Genomic DNA, 20,988 nt, shown 5'->3' on the forward strand with positions numbered 1-20,988 from the left:
AAAATATTTTAATAAGAAAAAGGTATTATCTATTTTCCTACATATGTATTATTTCCATTGCTTTTCACTTTTTTGGGTGTAAATTTAGATCTGGTATCATTTTCTTTATGCCTTAAGAATTTCCTTTAACATTTCCTGTATTTTTGGTCTGCTAGTGATAAATTATTTCTGCTTTTATTTGCCCAGAAAAGTCTTTAGTTTGTCTTTTGTCTAAAATATATTTATGGTAGGTAAAAAATTTGGGGTGGATGATTTTTTTTTTCTCTTCCAGTACTTTAAACATGTCACTCAATTGTCACTAGCTTGCTCTGTTTCCAGTGAGAAGTCTGCTGTATTTCTCATCTTTGCTTTTCTGTATGTAATGCATCTTTTCTCTGTCTGCTTTTTAAGATTTTTCTCTTTACCATTGGCTTCAAGCAATTTAAACAATGGGCCTTGGTGTAATTTTCTCTATGTTTCTTAGGCTTTGTTTAGTTTCTTTTATCTATGTGTTTATAGTTTTAATCAATGTATTATAGTCTTTTATCGGTGGGTTTATAGTTTAATCAAATTTGGAAAATTTTTGTTCATAGTTTTTTCAATTTTGGTTTTCCCTGAAACCCCACCCCTCATCCCCCTGTCTCACTTATATTCATATTCAGGTTTTTTGGATTTATTCCATTGCTCACTGATCCTCTGTTCTTCCATATCTTCAAATTTAGTAATCATATATTATGCAATTTCTAATCTATTAGTAGCAGACATTGTTTTATATCACTTCTACATGTTTGATTTGGGTCTTTAAAAGATGTCTTTCATGTGTATTATCCTTAACCTTTTCATACTATATTCTACCTTCTTGATCATACAGTATATAATTATAACTGATTTATTGTTCTTTTCTATTTATTATTATTATTATTATTTTCGAGACTGAGTCTCACTCTGTCACCCAGGCTGGAGTGCAGTGGCCTAATCTTGGCTCACTGCAATCTCTGCCTCCTGGGTTCAAGCAATTCTGCCTCAGCCTCCTGAGTAGCTGGGATTACAGGCACATGCCACCACACCTGGCGCTTTTTTTTTTTTTTTTTTTTGTATTTTTAGTAGAGATGGGGCTTCATCATATTTGCCAGGCTGGTCTCGAGCTTCTGACCTCAGGTGATCCACCTGCCTCAGCCTACCAAACTTCCAGGATTACAGACGTGAGCCGCCATGTCTGACCTCTTTTCTATTTATTCTATCATTTGTGTCACTCATGGGTCTGTTTCTATTGACAGATTTTTTTTTTTCATTATGGGAAGCATTTTCTTACCCCTTTCCAGATCTGGTAACTTTTGAATGGATGCCAGACATTGTGAATTTTACTTGTTGGGTACTCAATATTTTGTTGTCCTTTACATGATTTGAGAGATTTTTTGGATGCAGTTGTATTGCTTGATAATGGTTTGATTTTTCTGAGGCTTGCTGTTAGGCTTTGTTTGGTGGAACCAAAACAGCCTTTAGACTAGGGCTAATTTTGCCTCATTTCTGAGGTAATACTCTTGTGAGTACTCTATCCAATGCCCTGTGTATTTCAAGGTTTTCCCCCTGTAACTGGTGGGAAAATGAAAGATTCCTAGCTCTGTGTGAAACTTGGCAATTGTTTTGCTTATTCTCTTTTGGTGGTTCCTTTCCTGGTTTGTGTAGTTTCCTTACATGAATGCACTGATTAATATTTGTGTTATTTATTATAAAGAAAGGAGTGTTAATATCTGCAGGTAAAATCGTGGACTTGTATGGTTTCTCCTTTCAATTCTATCAGTTTTTGCTTCATGTATTTTGAAAGTCTGTTATTAGGTATATACATATTTAGGGTTGTTATGTCTGCTAGATGAATTGACACTTTTACATTTTCGTTGTATTCCTCTTATTCCTGGCAGTTTTACTTGTTCTGAAGTCTACTTTGCCTGCTATAAATATAGTCACTTCAGCCTTCATTTGGTTATTTTTAATATGGTATATTTTTTCATCCTTTTACCTATAAGCTATGTATTTTATTATATTTAAGGTGGCTGCCTTGTAGATTAGATACAGTTGGATCTTTTGAAATGTTAATTTGAAAGCCAATTGGACAATCTGTCTTTTAGTTGGAGATTTTAGACAATTTATATTTAATGTAATTATTGCTATGGTTGAATTTGGCCTGTCATTTTATTATTTTACTATTTGTCTCCTCTGTTTTTTTTTTTTTTTTTTTAAAGGAGATGGGATCTCGCTCTGTCACCCAAGCTGAAGTGCAGTTGTATGATCATAGAGCACTGCAGCCTTGACCTACTGGGCTCAAGCAGTCCTCCCACTTCAGCTTCCCAAGTAGCTGGGACCACAGGCATGAGCCACTGCACCTGACATATCTCCTCTGTTTTTATTCTACTTCCTCTTTTTCTGCCTTCTTTGGATTATTTTAACATTTTTATTATATCATATTTTATCTATTAGCTTTTGGGCTATGTCTCTTTGTATTATACCTTTAAATTGTTGCCGTAAGGACTACAATATACATGCCTAATTTTTCACAATTCTACTTATTGTTAATATTTTACCACTTCAAGTAAAACGTACGATTCGTCTAGGCCAGGTGCGGTGGCTCATGCCTGTAATCCTAGCACTTTGGGAGGCTGAGGCAGGCGGATCACCTGAGGTCAGGAGTTCGAGAGCAGCCTGACCAACATGGAGAAACCCCGCCTGTACTAAAAATACAAAAATTAGCCAGGCGTGGTGGCATGCGCCTGTAGTCCCAGCTACTCCTGGGGCTGAGGCAGGAGAATCACTTGGATCCAGGAAGGGGAGGTTGCAGTGAGCTGAGATTGCACCACTGCACTCCAGCCTGGGCAACAGAGCGAGACTCCGTCTCAAACAAAGTAACAAACAAACAAACAAAACAAACATATGATTCTTCTAACCAGATAAGCCTTTTTACCCCTTACCCTGTATGTTAAAATTGTGATATGGGTTACATCTACATACATTGAAGATCCCCTTCCCAGACAATGCTATATATTTTTTTTTCAAGAGTCATACATATTTCATATAACAAGTGGAAAAAAAATGGTTTCTTATGTTTACCTAATCATTTACCATTTTTTGTTGCTGTTCCTTCATCCCTGAAGCTCCGTTTTCCTCTGGCATTATTTCCTGTCAACCTGAGGAACTTCCTTTAGCATTTGTTTTAGATAGGTTAGGTCTGTTCATGACAAATTCACTTATGTCTTCTTCATTTGTAAAGGTCTTCATTTTATCTTTATTCTTGAAAGATATTTTTGCTGTCTGTACAATTTTGGGTTGACACTAATTTACCACTTTCAGTATATTCCACTGTTTTCTGGTCTCCATAGTTTCTGATGAGAAATTTGTGGTATTTCAAATTGTTCTCCTCTGTGTAATTCTTCATTTTTTTTCCCCTGGGCACTGTCAAGGTTTTTTCTTTGAGGTTTTTAGCAGTTTGATTGGGATATGCAGAACTTGGTTTGTATTGTGTTTTTTCTTTTTAATTTATCCTCTTTGTAGTTGCAGAGCCTCTTGACTTCGTAAATTTGTGCCTTTAACCAAATTTGGGAACAGTTCACTCAATACTTCCTTAAATATTCTTTCTTTTGGGTACTGCTGTCTTCACCTTCTTTAAGAACTCTGTTGATGGCCAGCCGCGGTGACTCACACCTGTAATCCTAGCACTTTGGGAGGCTGAGGCGGGCGGATTGTCTGAGCTCAGGAGTTCGAGACCAGCCTGGGCAACATGGTGAAACCCTGTGTCTACTAAAATACAAAAAGCTAGCTGGGCATGGCAGCGTGCGCCTGTAGTCCCAGCTACTCAGGAGGCTGAGGCAGGAGAATCGCTTGAACCTGGGAGGCGGAAGTTGCAGTGAGCCAAGATCGTACCACTGCACTCCAGCCTGGGGGACAGAGTGAGACTCCATCTTCAAAAAAGAAAAAAAGAAAAAGAACTCTGTTGACAAAAATGTTTAAGCTTTTGATATTATCCATAGATCCCCATAGCTCTGTTTATTTTTTCTTCAGATTGATCATTTGGGCAGAATGATGGATTTATTTTAGAATGTTTGCTGTCCATGCCCACTATGTACTCTATGTACTGCCTTAATCCAGTCAGTCTTTGGGTCAACATCAGGAGTTAAAACACAAAAGTGAATACCAATTAGGAACCTCATCTGCCATACTGGTCTTTATTCAAATTTTGACTTCCCTTCCCAACCCACCTGCTATTATTGACTTTTCAAAGTCTTCAGGTAGTTGCTTTTAAAATTTTGTCCAAAGTTTTTTTTTTTTTTGTAATTTATAGGAGGGAGAGAGAGAGAGAGAGGCATAGTGGGTTTACTCCATTTCAGGTTTACATTAGATTTGTTCATTTTAAAGTTTAGAATTTTTTTCTATGTGGTACATGTTGCATAATTTTAATTGCTATGTCTTCTAGTTTACTAATGGTTTCTTTTGCAGTGTCTCATCTGCTGTTAATCCCATCTAATGTATTTATCTCAAACATTGCATACTTCATCTCTAGAAGTGTGATTTGCATCATATATGTATATATGATTCATTAAAAGTTATTATAACTCCATAACATATGTTTAAGAAGGTAGAGGAAAGACTGACCACGGTAGTAGAGATATGGAAGACTATCTCTATATCTACATATAGTCTTTGTATCATTTATGTAGTCTATATATATACATATAGTCTCTCTCTATAAAACATGTATAATCATATATCCAAAGACTACATATATGTATGTGTGTATATATATACACACAAGTGTGTGTATATATATACATTCTCTTCCATTCTCTACTTACCATGGTCACTCTCTCCTCTACCTTCTTAAACATATGTTATGGAGTTATGATAACTTTTCATGTCTTGGTCTATTATCTATGTCACTTCTGGTCAATTTAGCTGGGCTTAGGGACTATAATCCAGGTGCAGAGTTTACTGATTGTTTCCACACTCCTTCTGTGGACAGAGCTGGGAAATATTTTCATTGTGAAGACAAAATATATTATTGTTTATACTGATTTTTCCAATTCAAATTTAGGATTACAGAATTTTCTTTACTTTTTGTTTTTATATTTTTAAAATCTCTTTTATGCTAAAAATTTTAAATTTCCATCTGCCTTAACACATTTCTTTTATATATATTGACACTAACAATGAAACAACTGAAAACACTTTAAGATTTCTTGCAGTTCTCTTTGTTCACAATGTGTATCTAATTAGGCTTTACCACCATATTGCTGTTTTCTATTAATAATGTATATTCAACTAACCATTTAATTTAACCATTAAATTACTGTGCTTCAGGTCTTTTAAAAGAAATCTTATTTGTGCAGTTAAGCTACCAAATCAATACGTGGTTAATTTTGTTTGCCTAATTTTGCTTTCACATTTTAGAGATTGCTTTTTAAGTTAATTTTGTTGCATAATTTAATAAAATGTGTACGTGGGTCCAGAGAAAGGATTGGCAAACTATGGTTGATGGGCCTTATCTGGCCTGTGACCTGTTTTTATATGGTCTTTGAGCTGAGAATGGTTTTTACATTTTTAACCAGCTCCAACAAACACACAGACACACACACACATACAGAGAGAGAGAGAGAGAGAAAGAGAAGTATATATAACAGTGACTATATATGGCCTACAAAACCCAAAATATTTTCTGACTGGCTCTTTACGGAATTCTAGAGTCAAATCTGCAAAACAAGGTGCATTTCGAGAAATCATCCATGTTCCACTTCTAACTCTGTCTCCCCCAGTCTGCTCCCCTCCCTTCCTCTTAAGGCAATCATATTTATTTACTTATTTTAGTTTCTCATTTGTCTTCTTATTGCTTCTCAGTGGAAGCAAACACACACACATGTTCCTATCACCTCTTCTTACTTTACACACTTTTTTTCTCCCACTTTGGATTTTTTTTTACTGAACAATGTGTCCTGGAGATCACTCCATAGCAGGATATGTTCCTCATTCTTTTTTACAACAGCATAGTGGTCCAGAGTATTAGTGTACCGAAATTTATTCAGCCAGTCCTTTCTTGATGAACATTGGGTTGTTCCCTGTTTTTTATTTTTACAAATAGTGCTGCTTTCAGTGGCATTGTGCTTATATCTCTTTGGGATTTTGCCAGTGTGTTTAGGATTAGTTCTTAAAAGTGGGGTTGCTGGGTCATGCGTATTGCCGAGTAACGATGCATATGTTATTTTGCTCAAAGTTGTGTAAATCCTTTCTGCACAGGGCTTGTACCATTTGCATTTCTGGCAGCCATATGTAGATACCTAACACCCCCAGAGCCACATAACAAGGGTGTTGCAAAACTTTTGGATTTTGTTAATTTGATAGGCAAGTAATGGTATCTCTATGTGATTTAAATTTGCATTGCTTTTGTTATGAGCAAAGTGGAAGGACCATTTCCTTTTTTCTGAGCTCTGTTTACTTGCCTGTTTTTCTGTAGAGCTATTGGTCTTTTTCGTCTATTTTTAGGGACCATCTGTATATTACAGATAGTGACCTTTGCCTGTAATAGAAGTGGTAAATATTTCTCCTACTTGTCTTTTTTGCTTTCCTTATTATTTATTTATTTACTTGCTTGCTTTCTGCCATCCCAAAGTATTTTTTTTAAATTATTATTGTTTTTATATAGTCCAATTTATTCAACTTTTCTCTTACTGCTTCTGGCTTTGGAGTCATAACTGGGAAAGTTTTCCCTAGCCCCAGGTTGTAGAGAAATTGAATCATGTTTTTCCTCATAGTTATGGTTTACTTTGTTGAATGTAAATGTCAATTGCTTTTGATAGCCACCATCCTGTGTGATTGGCAGCTTCTGCTTTTGCGAGTTTAAACCAAAGCAGTGGGCCCTGTGCTACCTTTCCACTTTGCCTTGCATCTTGGCACTAGAAGAAGACAATACATCTATTATTGAGAGTTGCCCAAGAACTCACAGCTCTATCCTAGGGACTCTAGCTCTGGCTGGCTGGGGAGGAGAAGGTTTACAAGCATCAGGCTCATATGTGTTGGGCATTTAGCTGGGCACATCACCCTTACTTCCTCAGCTGGAGGTCCTGTTGTTACCCCTACTTTACAGGTATGGAGACTGAAGAACAGACGGAAGTTACTTGCCCCAGTGATGCAGCCGGTAATAGGCTGCCAGGCTCAGGTCCCCAGGGTGTCTGCCTAAGTACTTGGACCCTCCCACTTGGCATCTCACCCCTGCTCATCCAAGGGCCAGGAGAGGCCCCACCCACCTCTGGGCTCTTGGCTCTTGTGAGGCTGCAGCATGGAGCACAGTCCAGCTGTGCCCCACCTCCCACCAAGGTCTTGGAGCAGCTTTCCTTTGTCTCCAAGTCTGAGGGGTAGGGCAGGGGCTGGCTCAGTCAGGGCCATGGGAAGGACCTGTGAGTGAATGCCATCTCACCTGGGGGTCCTGGGAGAGCCAGTGGCAAAGGCTTTTGTGTGTTGCCTTAGCCCTGTGTGCTAGGATGTTGCTGGGAGCCAGAGGACCCTGGATTGCTTCTTTTAAAGTAGTTGACCTTTTGTTCATTCACTCATTCATTTATGCATCCACTCACTTATCCAGCATCAATTTGACACGCCTTACTGATGCCTGCAGGGGGCAGACCCCGTGCTAGCCAAGGATGACCCAGAAATGTGGGCAGCAGGGCATCTGTGCCAGGAGCTCACAGTCCTGTGGCTTAGGCAGGTGGCTGAGGTGGGCAGCTAAAGGAGCACAGGGCTGCGTGTGAGCCCAGAGCAATGCCTGCCCACCTCCTGTCCTTCAGATCTGCATGCAGAGGACTGGCAGCATGGGGTGAGGGATAGCTGGGTGCATCCGCCAGTCCTTTCTGAGGACCAGGAGTACTTAGAGGCTCAGAGGTGCCTGAGTGTTGATGACTCAAAAACTAGGCCCAGGGAGGGAATGAACCTTCCCCAGGCACATAGTGAATCTTAGTGGGCCAAGATTGGAGCCCAGTGACCATCCCCAACCCTGTGCACCCTGGAAGTGGCAGGAACCCAAGATTGCTCTGGACGAGTCGGCAGCAGCCCAGCGTCACCCAGGTTTGCTGGCAGGCCAAGTAGTGGGCAGATTGTAGGGACATAACCCCTGCATGTGTCATGATCGATCTTTTGCTTTCCCTAAGACCATGTCCCTGCTTCTCCACCAGGGGCCCGCAGTTGCCAGAAGAGTCTGAGCGAGGCTCCCTTTTGGATCCAGCTCGTTAGGCTCGGGTAGCACCGTCCCATGCCAGCTGTTGGTGTAATTAAGGTTGCCATAAAACCCACCAGCTAGACACACAAATGGCCCCTTTGCTCTTTCCTGGGGCACGAGCAGTTGTGAAGGCGAGTAAATCATGTTCGGCGGCGATCACTTCAAAGGCCAGCCTTCCACTTGCAGCCACATTATTGGCAGGGATCGCCCATAACACGGCTTGTTTCCCAGCCATTCACTTTTATGACACTCTAATGAATTGGGCCATTTCCATCCATTCTCAGAAAATGTACGGAACAACTGTTTTGGTTCTCCTCAAAAACTTTGTCTTGGGAGGCAGGTGGTGCATTGGCAGGGGCATGCAGGTGGTTCTTGGCTCCTGGGCAAGTTGCCTGTCTCTGAGACTTCATGCCCATCGAGAGAAGCTACCTGTGGGGCTCTTGTCATGAGATAACTTATGTGAACCCCCCAGCCAGGGGCCAGCACCTAACGGGCACTCAGTGAGTGGCAGGGAGGGCCGTCATCTTCCTCATTCTTTCCCTGGGTCCGCCTCTTAGAGATCGAAGTGTTGAGGCTGGTGGGGGCGGTGGTATTAAGGCCACGTGGGAGGATAGAGCAGGCACGGGCATGCAGAATCCAGTGCGCGGAGGAAGGCAGGCAGCTGTGCTGTGAGGGGCAGCTTGTCTCCCTGTCCTGCATTCAGAAAACTGTTTTTTCCACCCCTGGATCATTGTTTAGGCTTCAAGGGGCCCTCTCTGAAATCTCCTTAGTTGAGGGTTGCTTTGGAAGAGGCTCAGAGAAGAACAGTCATCTGCTGCCCACCCTCCCCGAGGAATTACAGAGGCAGGAGGCAGGAATTGACCAGCAGGAAAATGAACTGTGGGTCCCAGGGAAGCCGTGGGAGGCGGAAGAGGCTCCACCATGCCCCGGCCATGTGACCTTGAGCACATCCCTACCTCTTTCTGGGCCTCAGTGAACCTCATCCAGAGAATGGGTCTCAACCTCCTCCTCCTCTAACCTAAACTGAAATTATGGAGTGCCACATTTAATGTGAATTTGACATATACATTTTAAGGAGGATGATAGAAAATATGTCTGCAAAATTTGAAAGGTGTGAACTCCAATTAAAAAGTCAAGATGGCTCATTTTGAGCTGGTGGGGCCCAGGGACTGAACTGTTTATGCTGCAGCCACATGGTGGCGCCCCAGGAACTGGTAAAGGGACCGGCTGGCCCCTCTGACCAACTTGAGACCTTGCTGTGCTTCCGTGGTGGTGAGTGGGTGCCCAGCATGTTATTTCTATATTGTAATTAAAGTCCTGTGCTCTGTGAGTTTGTTAAGTGGAGCTACTTGCTAGTCCTGGGACCCTTCTCCATCCCCCCACCAGAGCTGGATATTTGAGAGCAGAGGCTGAATGTGATAAAATCCTCTAAGAAAGGAAAAACAACTGCTCGATACTTAATAAAGTCAGTTTATGAGACAGGAGACTGTGAAGTATCGGTGATGATGCTAAAACAATACAAAGTGTCGTTAAAGCTAAAATATGGCCTGTGATTCTGGCTTTATGGTCTGTCCCTAAGCACACTTGTTCCTGCATTACTATGGCTCCTCCAGGGACAACAATCTGGGACTTTGCAAGCTGTGAATTATGTGACATCTTCAGAAGCAAGACCCACTCAAAACATGACCCCAGTGTTGATGGATGTCAATATGCTCTCAAGGTGCCCTTGGCGAGTGAAGGGCCCTTCCCTTAGCACTTTCCCTGGGATCCTGCTGCTCTCAAGGGGTGGTAGGAATGCCTTTCTGGGCCCATGTGGCAATAGAGCAGGGGGGCTGAGAAGTTGACAGACACTAGCCTGGGTGTGGGGCGGGAGGGTCCATGATTCCACATATGGCTTGAGGATGCTGCTCAGCCTGGGTGTGTATGATCCAGCATAGACTTCACTAAACCCGCCTGCCCACTGAGTCCTTGGCCTTCCCTGGGCAGGAGCTTGTCCGTGCTCCCAGGCCTGCCAGCATGACTGGTGTCCACTCTTGCAGGTGATGAGAAGCTACAAGGCGACCATCCAGCAGACCTTGGACATCCTGTTCCTCCGGGAAGGCTCCGAGTTCCTGAGCAGCACAGATGCTTCCACCCGTGACTCAGCTGACCGCACCATTATTGCCTGGGATTTCCGGACCTCTGCCAAAATCTCCAACCAGATTTTTCACGTAAGAAATCCCACTTGGCATTGCTGTCAGTTTCAGCCACAGAGTGTATCCGTGTAGTTCTGATCTATCTGAGGTCCCAGGTCCCTTCTGTGGGAGGAGACTCACTTGACTGAAATCTCCAGGAGGGGGGTAGGCAGGTCTCAGCCTACCGCACACATGGAGAGCTTGCTGTGGGCTTCCAGATGCAATCTCCTTCTGCTATTCTTGTGCCAGCACGGCCACCCCACAGTGTAAGGGTCGGGGCGGGGGGCAGTTCAGTCCAGATCAATGGGGAACGTGGCAGTGCAACCTGAGAAACCCCACCCTCCCACTGCCACCACAACCAGCTACTCAGAAGGGATTTCTGGCCCTCAGTGGCATTGGCAGGTGATGTAGCCCAGGAGTTCAGAGCAGGGGCCCCACAGTTAGAACACCTGCATTAAGGTTCTGGATTCACTAGGACCTTCTAAGGCAGAGAGCCCTGGACCTGCTATTTAGCCTCTTTGATTCTCACTTTTTTATGAGAAAATAGTTTTGAGAATTAAGAGAGAGAGAGAATGCTTGTAAAGGGTATAGCACAGTGCCAGGCACAGGGAGTGCTTCTGTACTTTAACTGTCATTACCACCACCACCATCAACATCACTGCCACCACCAGTGTCATCACTGCCACCATCATCGTCACCACCAGTACCATCATCAGCATCACTGTCTCTATACCCACCACCACCACTGTCATCATTGTCACTACCACCACTCCTATCATCACCACCATCATTACCACCACCATTATCACCAGCACCATCAGCATCACTGTCTCTATACCCACCACCAGTGTCATCACTGCCACCATCAACAGTATCACCATCAGCATCACTGTCTCTATACCCACCACCACTGTCATCATTGTCACCACCACCACTCCTGTCATCACCGTCACCACCATTATCACCAGCACCATCAGCATCACCATCACCATCTCTATACTCATCACCATCATTGTCACCACCACACCACCACCATCACTGCCACCACTGTTATCACTAGCACTGCCACCATCAGCATCAGCATCACCATGTGTATACCCACCACCATCACCACCATCATCACCGCCACCACCATCACCACCATCCTCTTTATCTCCCGTACCACCATCATCATCACTGTCACCATCACCACTCTCGTTCTCACCACCACACCATTTCTATCACCACCGCCATCACCATCATCCCCACTGCCATCTCTGTCACCTTCACTGTCACCAGCATCTCTGTTGCTGCACCACCACCATCACCACCACTCTATCACCACCACCATCTCTGTCACTACCACCAATTGTATCACTGCCACCACGATCACTGCCATTACACCACATCTCTGTCACCACTACCATCTCTTATCAGTACCACCATCAACACCAACACCACACTATCTCTATCACCACCACTGTCACCAGCATGTCTAGCACCACCACCACCATTACCTCTGTCACACCGTCACCACCATGATTGTCACCACCACCATCTCTGTTATACCATCATCACCACCACCACCGCTACCATCGTCATCACCACTAACACCGCCATCATCACCATCATCATCATCATCATCATCACCATCATCATCATCATCATCTTTTGAGATTTCAACTAATCCATGACTAATCTCCGAATTTAAAACTTTATGTCATGTATATGATATATGTGGGTGTACATGAAATACCTATCCTGTATACACCTTCTTTTCCTCCCTGCCTTTTCCTTGTTCTCAATGGGTTCTAAGTGGCCCTGAGCAAACCTGCTTCTAGACGTCCACTGCAGGGTGTCCCAGGGCAACCCACTGGGCAGGACAGGCCCTGGTGGGGAGCTGGAGGGGCACATTGGACCTCTGAGGGTGTCCTGCCTCCGGGAGCCCAGGGGAAGTGAGGCAGATGAAGGTGCCTTGTGCCTGAACTGTAGTTACACTGCACGCTGTCTGTGCGGAGGGAACAGGTGCTCAGCCTGGCACCATCACACCGGCAGCTCGTTGTCTGACCGTGGCAGCCTCTGTGCCTCTGATGGGCACATCAGCCTGCAGCTGTGCTTCCTGCTGCTCCCCACTTTGCCCTCTGAGTTTGGGCTCTCTTAGAGAGTGTGGCCTAGGGAGAATAGTTAGAACAATGTAAAGCCAGCTTGAGGGGGCAGTTTAGGGGTGCTTTCTGTAGGACCATGTCAATGAAGCAGTGAGATCTCGTGCCCCTGTGTTTTGAGGTTTGTGCTTGCATTTCTTTTCTCATTTGGCCACTTACCTCCTCACTTACTGTGCATTTTGGCTGTGTGGGTCCCTGGGCTGGGCTGGGCTGGGCTGTCCCTGAGGACTCACTGTGGAGGTGGCGAGATGGGCATGTAGATTCCTTTTCTATCCTTGTGTGACAAATTACACAAACTTGGTGGCTGGAAGAACACAAACTTATTCCCTCACAGTTCTGGAGGCCTGAAGTTCGTAATCAACATTAAGTTTGATTGGGCTGAAATCAAGTTGTTGGCAGGGTGTGCTCCCTCTGGAGTGTCAAGGGGAGAATCCCTCCTGGCCTCTTCTGGCTTTTGGTGACAGCCGGCATTCCTGGCTTGTGTCTGCATCTCTCCAGCCCTCCAAGCCAGCGTCTTCACACCACCTTCACTGTGTCACATCTCTGCACCTTCCCTTTGTTTCTTTTTTTTTTTTTTTTCTTTTGTAGAGATGGGGGTTTTGCTGTGTTGCCCAGGCTGGTGTTGAACTCCTGGGCTCAAGAGATCCGCCCGTCTCAGCATCCCAAAGTCCTGGGATACAGGCGTGAGCCACCACGTCCAGCCTTGGCTTCCTTTCTGTAAGGCTGCACGTGACTGCATGTAGCGTGACATAGGATCATCTCCTTATCTCAGAATCCTTAATTATGTCTGCAGAGACCCTTGGTTTTGACCCTGTAAGGTAACATTCACAGGTTTCAGGAATTAGAACATGGGTATATTTTGGGGGGCTTTTTCCTGCCTGCCACAGGGACACAGGCAGGTTGTAGAAGCTGGGAAACATGGAGGAAATTTGGGTTCCCTCTAGCCTCCAGAAAGAAGTGCAGCCCCGCCAACATCTTGAGTTCAGCCCAGTGAAGCCGCTTTCAGACTTCTGACTTGCAGAACTGTGTGATGTAAAATGTGTGTGTCTTGAGCCACCAAGCTTGTGGCGATTTGTCATGGCAGCGATAGGAAACCAATGGAGACACCCAGCAAGGGTCTGGAAGCAGGCCCCAGGTCTACAGCACCTACTGTGTGCCTGTCTGTGGGAGGGGAAGCTGGAGCTGAGCTTCCCCTCAGACCACAGTGCCGGGTAGGGGGTGTCTTCTCCGACCCATTTGTGGCTCTGCTTTTCTCAGGAGAGGTTCACCTGCCCCAGCCTCGCCTTACACCCGAGAGAGCCCGTGTTCCTGGCACAGACCAATGGCAACTACCTGGCCCTTTTCTCCACTGTGTGGCCCTACCGGATGAGCAGACGGCGGCGCTATGAAGGGCACAAGGTACTTCTGTCCTTGTCTCCCAGGCGAATGCTGAGCCCCAGCCCCAAGCCTCCTGGCAGTCCTGGATATGGGCCCCAGGGTGCATGGAGCTTCTGTCTGGGCGGATCCTGCTTTCTGTTTCCTGGGTGAGCGCATGCCATGTGGCCTGCTATCTCTTCAAGTCCCTGAGCCACATCTGGTCCTCACCCCAGGGCCCAGGTACTGGGCAGGAAGCAGTAGTTGGCTCACACAGACAGGTCTCAGAGGTGGGTGGCGGGAACAGGACAGAATGGTCATGGGTGTCATTTCTGCACCCTCCCCTTTCCGCAGGCCAGCCTTGATGGGGTGAAGGGCTGGGGGCTGGGTGACTGTCCCTGAGGCCAGACCCCTCAGCTGGGCTGGAGCTGATCTCCCTGGATTTGCTGAACTGGCCTTGGGATGTGAGCCCGCATTAGGGCTCTACAGCCTCACGGGTGGGACTTGGGCTTTGACCTCAGGGAATGGGGTGTGAAGCCCAGCTCTGCTCTGTCAGCTTGGGGCTTTGGCCTGTTCCTCTGTAGAATGGGCGTACTCACCCCAGCTTGACAGGTGCAGCCTACTCACCCGCTGTGTCCCTCTCTGCAGGTGGAGGGCTACTCAGTGGGCTGTGAGTGCTCCCCAGGCGGTGACCTGCTGGTGACGGGCAGCGCCGATGGCCGGGTCCTGATGTACAGCTTCCGCACGGCCAGCCGGGCATGCACGCTGCAGGGGCACACGCAGGCCTGTGTCGGCACCACCTACCACCCCGTGCTGCCCTCCGTCCTCGCCACCTGCTCCTGGGGAGGGGACATGAAGATCTGGCACTGAGCTTTGTGTCACTGAACCTTCCTGTTGCCAGCTGGGCTCTGGGACTCCCCTCTTCCTCAAGGGTGTATGAGAGGAATGAGCACAGAGGTTGGCTGTGGGTCCTGGGTACCACCCTCTGAGCCTCAGTTTCCTCATCTGTAAAGTGGGGACAAAAGTCTGTTTGCCTCAGGAGTGTGAGGACTACAATAGTGAAAGCGCCTGGCAGGCGGCCGGCGATGCCTAATAAACATGTGTTTTGCTATTTGTTAAGTGTTTTCAGCAATAAGTTTGCATTAGCGGCTTCTTCTCACCTCCTTCCTCCCAGGCCTGCTGGAGCTCTGGAGACAGAGAGAACTGTGCGAGCTTGAGATGGGATCATCCCGCTCTGGGGGTCCCAGCAAGGGAGTCCTGAAGTGGGGGTAGTCTGGGTCTTTGGTCTGCCCTCAGGGATTCTGTTGGAGCTCAGTGCCCCACCAGCCTCACAGGCCCCAGCCGCTTGCACTCCCCAGGACTGTGGCCAGCTGGGCCCCTGGTTGGCCCAAGCCCTGGGCCCCTTGGGCCGCCTCTTGCCCCACCAGTGTGCGTGCTGCACACGCAGGTGTGCTCACCTGCTGAGGGAGCCTCGTGGAGAAGTGAGGGAGGGACCCTTGAGGAGCCTGGAGGAGCTGGGCTGGGAGGAGGCCTGGCTCCCCAGGTGCCTGCACAGGCTGACTAGATGGAAACCCCAACAGAATTGTAACTGAGGGGCCACTCCAGGAGCCCAGGGATCTGCTGACAGGTGAAGGTGGGGCCCACGGGTACCTTGGAAGGCTTCCTGGAGGAGGCAGACCTCAACTTGGTGAAGATGGTGTCCCTGGCAGGGGAGTCAGTGGAGAAAGGCAGAGAATGTGAAGAGGCCGCCCATGGACCAGAGCAGTGGGGGATGCAGGAAGAGGTGGGCACTTGGCTTCCCCTCCCCCTGATTCTGTCCCCACTCCACTGTCGCCATAGCAGAGGCAAGGCAAGGCACCACTCCTCTCCCAGGTTCATCTCCGCATCTGTAAAGTGGGGCATCGGAAGAGCCAGCCTGCAGGCTCACAGCTAGGGTCAGAGAAGGTCAAGTCTGTTGGGAGTGTCCTAGGAGGGGGCTGAAGCTGGCCTGGAGCCGGTAGGTGAAGATCTGTGTGTCAGTGTGTCCAGGGGGTCCTTGGGATCCCTGGGCTCCTCTGGAGGAGTATCCCAGACGAGGGAGGAGCTGTGCAAAGGCCCCGAGGTGGGGCTTCTGAGGGCTGAACCCTCCTGCCCGACAGTCACTGCAGAGCCTGACACATGGCAGGCATCCGGGTCTACAGCACCTACTGTGTGCCTGTCTGGGGGAGAGGAAGCTGGAGCTGAGCACTGGGGGTGCTGAGGGCATGGCCCCAGTGTCCCCCTACTGTGCCTTGAGGACAGGGTGAGTGGGATCCCCTGGCCCATGTGGGGGCAGCGTCCTCATGACCCACAGTGGGAGCACCTTCCGTGTATTTCTTTTAGGCTCAAGAACGGCTGTGTTGGTGAAAAGAGTTGCACCCTGTGCCCGGCCAGCTTGGTCACTGGCGAAAGTGAAGATTGCCACTGGCCTGAGCAAGGCGGTTGGGGGTGGTGGTGCTGAGGCTGGTGTGGGAGATGGGTAGTCTCTGCCCTCTGCCCCAGGTGGCTGCTGGGGCCTCCCTCTTGTCACGCCTCTGGCGTTTGCCCTTTCTCCTCCTGCTCTGAGAGGGAGCTCCTGTGACCTGTGGGGCCCATCCCATCACCCCCACCCAGCAGGCTGATGGTGCCTCAGGGCCTTTGGGCCCACCATCCCCCTCCCCAGCCTCTTTCCTTCAGTGCTTGCTTGGATGGTATCTTCATGAAAGCTCCCCTCACCCACAGCCCCCTTTCCCCGCAGAGCCCCCAGCCCCGCTGATGCCCTCCACCTGCATTTGCAGTGGAGCACATGCCCCAGGCTGGGGTTCCTGCTCCCTGCTGGTGCCTGACCCTGGCACAGAGTGGGCCTTCCACAAGTGACTGCAGGTGTGGCCCGGTGACAGGACGTGGGCCTGTCGGTGTCCTTCATTGCTGTGTGACTTTGGGCAAGCTGCCTAGCTCCCAGTGCCTCAGTTTCTCCTTCTGTGAAACAAGAACACATAACGTCCATCGCGTGGGGATCATGAGACTGTGTCTGTGTGTTTCCTGGTAGGGCCCGTGTGTCATAGGCACTCAGGAAGTGGTGCTGGGACTTAGTGTCAGGCTGACCACTTGACGCAGGAGCTGAGCCAGTTTAGGGGAGAGGGCAGATGTGGCTCCCTTCTCAGACCTTGCCACAGTGGACCATGGGGTGGTGGGCCCTTGTTCCTACCCTTGCTGTCCCTGTCACTCTCTGGGCATTGACCTTGTCCAGGTTCGATCTAACGGCAGAAGCCACCAACTGGGGCTGCCGCCCTCATTCATTCCCACTGGACGAGTCCAGGGAAGGACTCAGATTGGTTGACTTCTGTCACACCCATGCTCCACACCCAGGTTCCTTGGGCAGGTGTGGTGGGAACTGTGATTTGTAGCAGGGAAAGTGGTCTCCTCCCCAAGTGCAGGACCCTCCTACAAGTATTTTCATGAGGGTGTGTCTCCCCAGCTCCAGGCCTGAGCAGGCCTCAGCACGTGTTTGTGGAATGAATGGATGCTGTGCGAATGAACCCAGACACACTGGGGAGGGAAAGCTGCAGTGGTCGGGGTGGAGGGAGGCCTGGGCTTCTCAGGCCGTTTCTCATTTGCCTTTCCCATCCCCACACCTCACTGCCAGCCCCAGACCTTGGAGTCTGGATGCTCTGCTTCCTGACCCAGTGCAAACCCCAGTGGTTTTCCACCTTCCTGATGATGATTTTGTGATTGAGAATTTCGTCGTAGCATTTGGTGATTGTTCCCTACATTGTATGTTCATGTTGCCACTGATTTAGCGTGAGCATCAGTCACAGATGACACTGCGTCAGGCTTCCGAGGGCTGGGATACAGCTGCTGAAAGGCCTCCTGTCTACCTGGGCTCCTGGCCCCGCTCCTGTGCTGGGCACACATCACTGCCTGCCACCTGTGGGACTCGGAGCCAGGAGACCAGTTCATGTCCCAGGGCCATTTCCTGCTGGTCTGAGACCTTTGCAGGGGCCTTGCTTATCTGAGCCTTGTTTTCTCATCTGTAAAGTGGGCCTGTGGGGATGAGGAGAGACGAGGCAAAGGAAAGAACTTTGCAGATTGTCACCCAACTTCACTTGGGACAAACGCCTTCCACTTCTGTGCACCTGAAGTCCATTTGTTTTCCAAGCTGGTGGCCTTGAACCAACCCAAAGCTCTGAACCTTCTGGGGCCGCGGGGCCACCCAGGGCTTCGCAGAAAACCCAGTGTGGTGGTTTCTTAGCTCCACCCTCTGCGGGTTTGATTTCTCAACACAGGCCGCTGTGGGTGCCAGCTGGCTGCCAGCCCCTTCCCTTTTTAGGTCATTTTATTGGGAAGAATGGCAGGTGTGCACCATGCTTTTATCTGTTTCTTTTTCCAAACACTTTCTTCCAAAGAACATTCTTAAAGACTGACTTTGATCCTCGGCAAGGTGTCAGGGAGTTCACTGTTTGCAGTTTTAAAATAAGAAAGCTAAATTTAGAAAATGTGGAGCAGGAATGAAAAAGGAGTGTGGTCTCTTCCCTCCACCCACCTTCCTGGGGCTGAGTGTTCACCTTCATCCTCTCCTAGAAAATCTGAGATGCCAGATCCAAAGCCATCGTGGAGAAAACGGCTTCACCTCCAGATGCCGTGCAGACTGCGTGTGCTGGCTGCACCGCTGTATGCCAGGCGTGGCCGTGACTTTTTTCTGAGTGCAGCTGGTGCTCACAGCTCCTGACAGGGTGTCCATGACCCCACTGTCCAGCAGAGGAAACTGCTGCCCTGAGGGCAGGGAGCCGTGCCCAGGGCCCTCTGACCCCAAGCCTGTGCTCTTTTTTGCACCTGAGATCCCTTCCCAAATGGCCTCCTGTGGGCACCACCTCCACCTCACTTTGGCTTTTTGTACGGTGGGAGACCCAGCTACCTAGAGGGTCCCTGGAAATTGCATTTATGAATGTCCTCAGGCTCCATAAAGGGAAGCAGGCCAGGCAGGCCTGGGTCTTGCCCAAGGTGACACTGTCAACTGGTGGCAGAGCCCAACCCTGCGCTGCCCTACTAAGAGCTGAGGCGAAACATACATGGATGTGCGGGCGGGTGGTGGATGCGCAGACAGGGCCTCCCTGAAGACAAGGCAGGATCTCAGTGCAGGGAGAGGTCAGGGGTGGAGCAGGGAACCCCGTGCCATGGCCAGCTGCCTGGGTAGATGGAGACTGCCCAGGACTTCCCGTCCAGCTGTGGGGACAGTCCAAGTGCAGAACGTCGAAGGGCAGATCCAGAGGGAAACTGCCAGCTCCAGAGCTCAGCCCCTTGGGAGCCCCACGGGAGCACTGAACAGTTTCTGGAACTCTCCAGCTGTCACAGATCTGTGCCTTTTCATGGCTCTGTTCCATTTGCCTAAAATACCTGTTGAACTCCTATTCATCTTTCAGCACCCAGTGCGATCCTCTCCTCTGACCCCTTTCATTCATCCCCCTGGAGCATGAGGGCCCTCCCTTCTCAGATGCCCACAGGCCCTGTGTTCTGGAAGTCCTGAGCTGAGTGTTACACTGTCTGCCTTCCCCCTCTACCTCTGAGTTCCTTGTGGGCAGAGCCAGGTCCCTGAGGCCATCATGAGGCTGCCAGCTGACAGCAGCACCAGGGAGAGGAGCGGGGCACCGAGACCCAGCCCAAGGGATCCTGCGAGAAAAGAGTCACCAGTCAGAGCCATAGGTGCTCCTGTCTCAGGGCCCTGTTGAGCCAGCTTTGAGCCATGAGAATTGGGGGTGGTGAACCAAGGTTCCCCAGGCTCAGCACCACAAGGAGCAGTGTCCTGACTACCCCCGACCCTGGGGGTGTCAGCCTGACCCTGCTGCTGCAAGCTGTGTGGACCCTCTCCTTCCTCTTCTCTCCTGAGCCGGAAGGCTGCCTGGCTCTGCAGCCAGAGTCACCATTCCTACCCAGTCCTAGGCAAGGGTCTAATAGTGCTGGCTGCTCTGGGAACAGGACACCTTGTAGGCCCGGCTATGGCAGGCATTGCAGCCCAGGCAGGAGAGCCCTGTGAGGTGCAGAGGCCATCTTGGGGGCCGCAGGCTCTGAGGTGGCAATGTGGGGGCCAACAGCCTGAATCTAGCCCTCCAGATCTGGGCCAAGGCTGCCACCCAGGGCAGGTATGTCTGATTCGGTAGCCCCCAGGAGAGCTGAGCAGGGCCTTTGTCACCTAGAGGTGGGAGAGCCAGAGCGCCCCTCTTTCTGACCTCAGCTTTCCCACGTCTGGGTGACAGAAATCTCTCAGCTAACACTGGGGCAGCTGAGGCTTGGGTTCCCCTCTGGGGATGCCTCTGCCCACCAGGTGCAGTCATTTCTCTCTCCTGCCCTCCTGGCTGCCCCCAGCTCAGTGAGGGCTGTGGCTCCTGTTCTGTCCACGGCCCCAGAGCGGAGACCAGAATTCCGAACCTCTCCAAGCTTCCTCTGGCTCAGGGATGCTGCTTCCTGGGGCGGCACTTATGGCTGGAAGCCAGGCTGGCTCTGGCTTCTTCTGCAGAGGAAGCGGAAGGGCAAGGATGCAGGGAGCCATGGCTGATGCCCACTCTCCTTGGAGTCGTCTGACCAGAGACAGAGCAACGCTAGAGCTACACACAAAGCCAGGTGTGCCAGGGACCCTCCAGGCACGAGCCTGGGGTGAGGTGCTCCCCACTGGGACGTGCCCTCAGGCACCTACAGGGACAGCCATAAAGGCCCCCTTGGGGAGGGGCCTCCATCCTCAGCCTTGAACCCACACATGCACATCTTCAAGGGCAGGGATGAGCGTGTGTCCAGGATGAGCAGGCGTCCAGAGAAACAGGGCTGCCGGAGCAGGAACCATGAGGAGGCCTGCACAGATCACACGGTCCAGTCCCAGACCAGCTTGTGAAATGGTTGTGCCCACCATGTTGACAGAAATGAGATGAGCTGGAAAATATCTCCAGGGAATGGGAAGCTAAGAAAGTGGCACTGTGGATTTGTAAAACAACCAAGTAGAAACTCCAGAAATGAAAAACATGAATAACTGAAATGAAAACCTCAGTGGCTGTGTGTGGCGGCTGAATAGACACAGGAGGGAATTAGTGAGTTGGAAGACAGATGATGCACA

At 49.1% G+C, this 20,988-nt stretch overlaps 1 protein-coding gene across 6 annotated transcripts in view; it reads left to right on the forward strand.

The window, feature by feature from the left end:
- Positions 1-15,022, forward strand: part of WDR25 (WD repeat domain 25) — a 152,158-nt gene extending 137,136 nt beyond the window's left edge. For 3 of the 6 annotated variants that reach the window (XM_025391752.1, XM_025391746.1, XM_025391753.1), the window contains 3 exons: positions 10,264-10,434; positions 13,797-13,937; positions 14,541-15,022. In XM_025391752.1, the coding sequence (XP_025247537.1) occupies positions 10,264-10,434; positions 13,797-13,937; positions 14,541-14,762 (534 nt within the window). In that variant the 3' untranslated portion in view covers positions 14,763-15,022. The remainder of the gene's footprint in view (positions 1-10,263; positions 10,435-13,796; positions 13,938-14,540) is intronic. The other 3 variants (XM_025391748.1, XM_025391749.1, XM_025391747.1) reach the window with 1 other exon arrangement.
- Positions 15,023-20,988: the final 5,966 nt, after the last annotated feature.

Source organism: Theropithecus gelada, chromosome 7b (assembly GCF_003255815.1).
Source record: "Theropithecus gelada isolate Dixy chromosome 7b, Tgel_1.0, whole genome shotgun sequence".
In the NCBI taxonomy this organism is placed as follows: domain Eukaryota; kingdom Metazoa; phylum Chordata; class Mammalia; order Primates; family Cercopithecidae; genus Theropithecus; species Theropithecus gelada.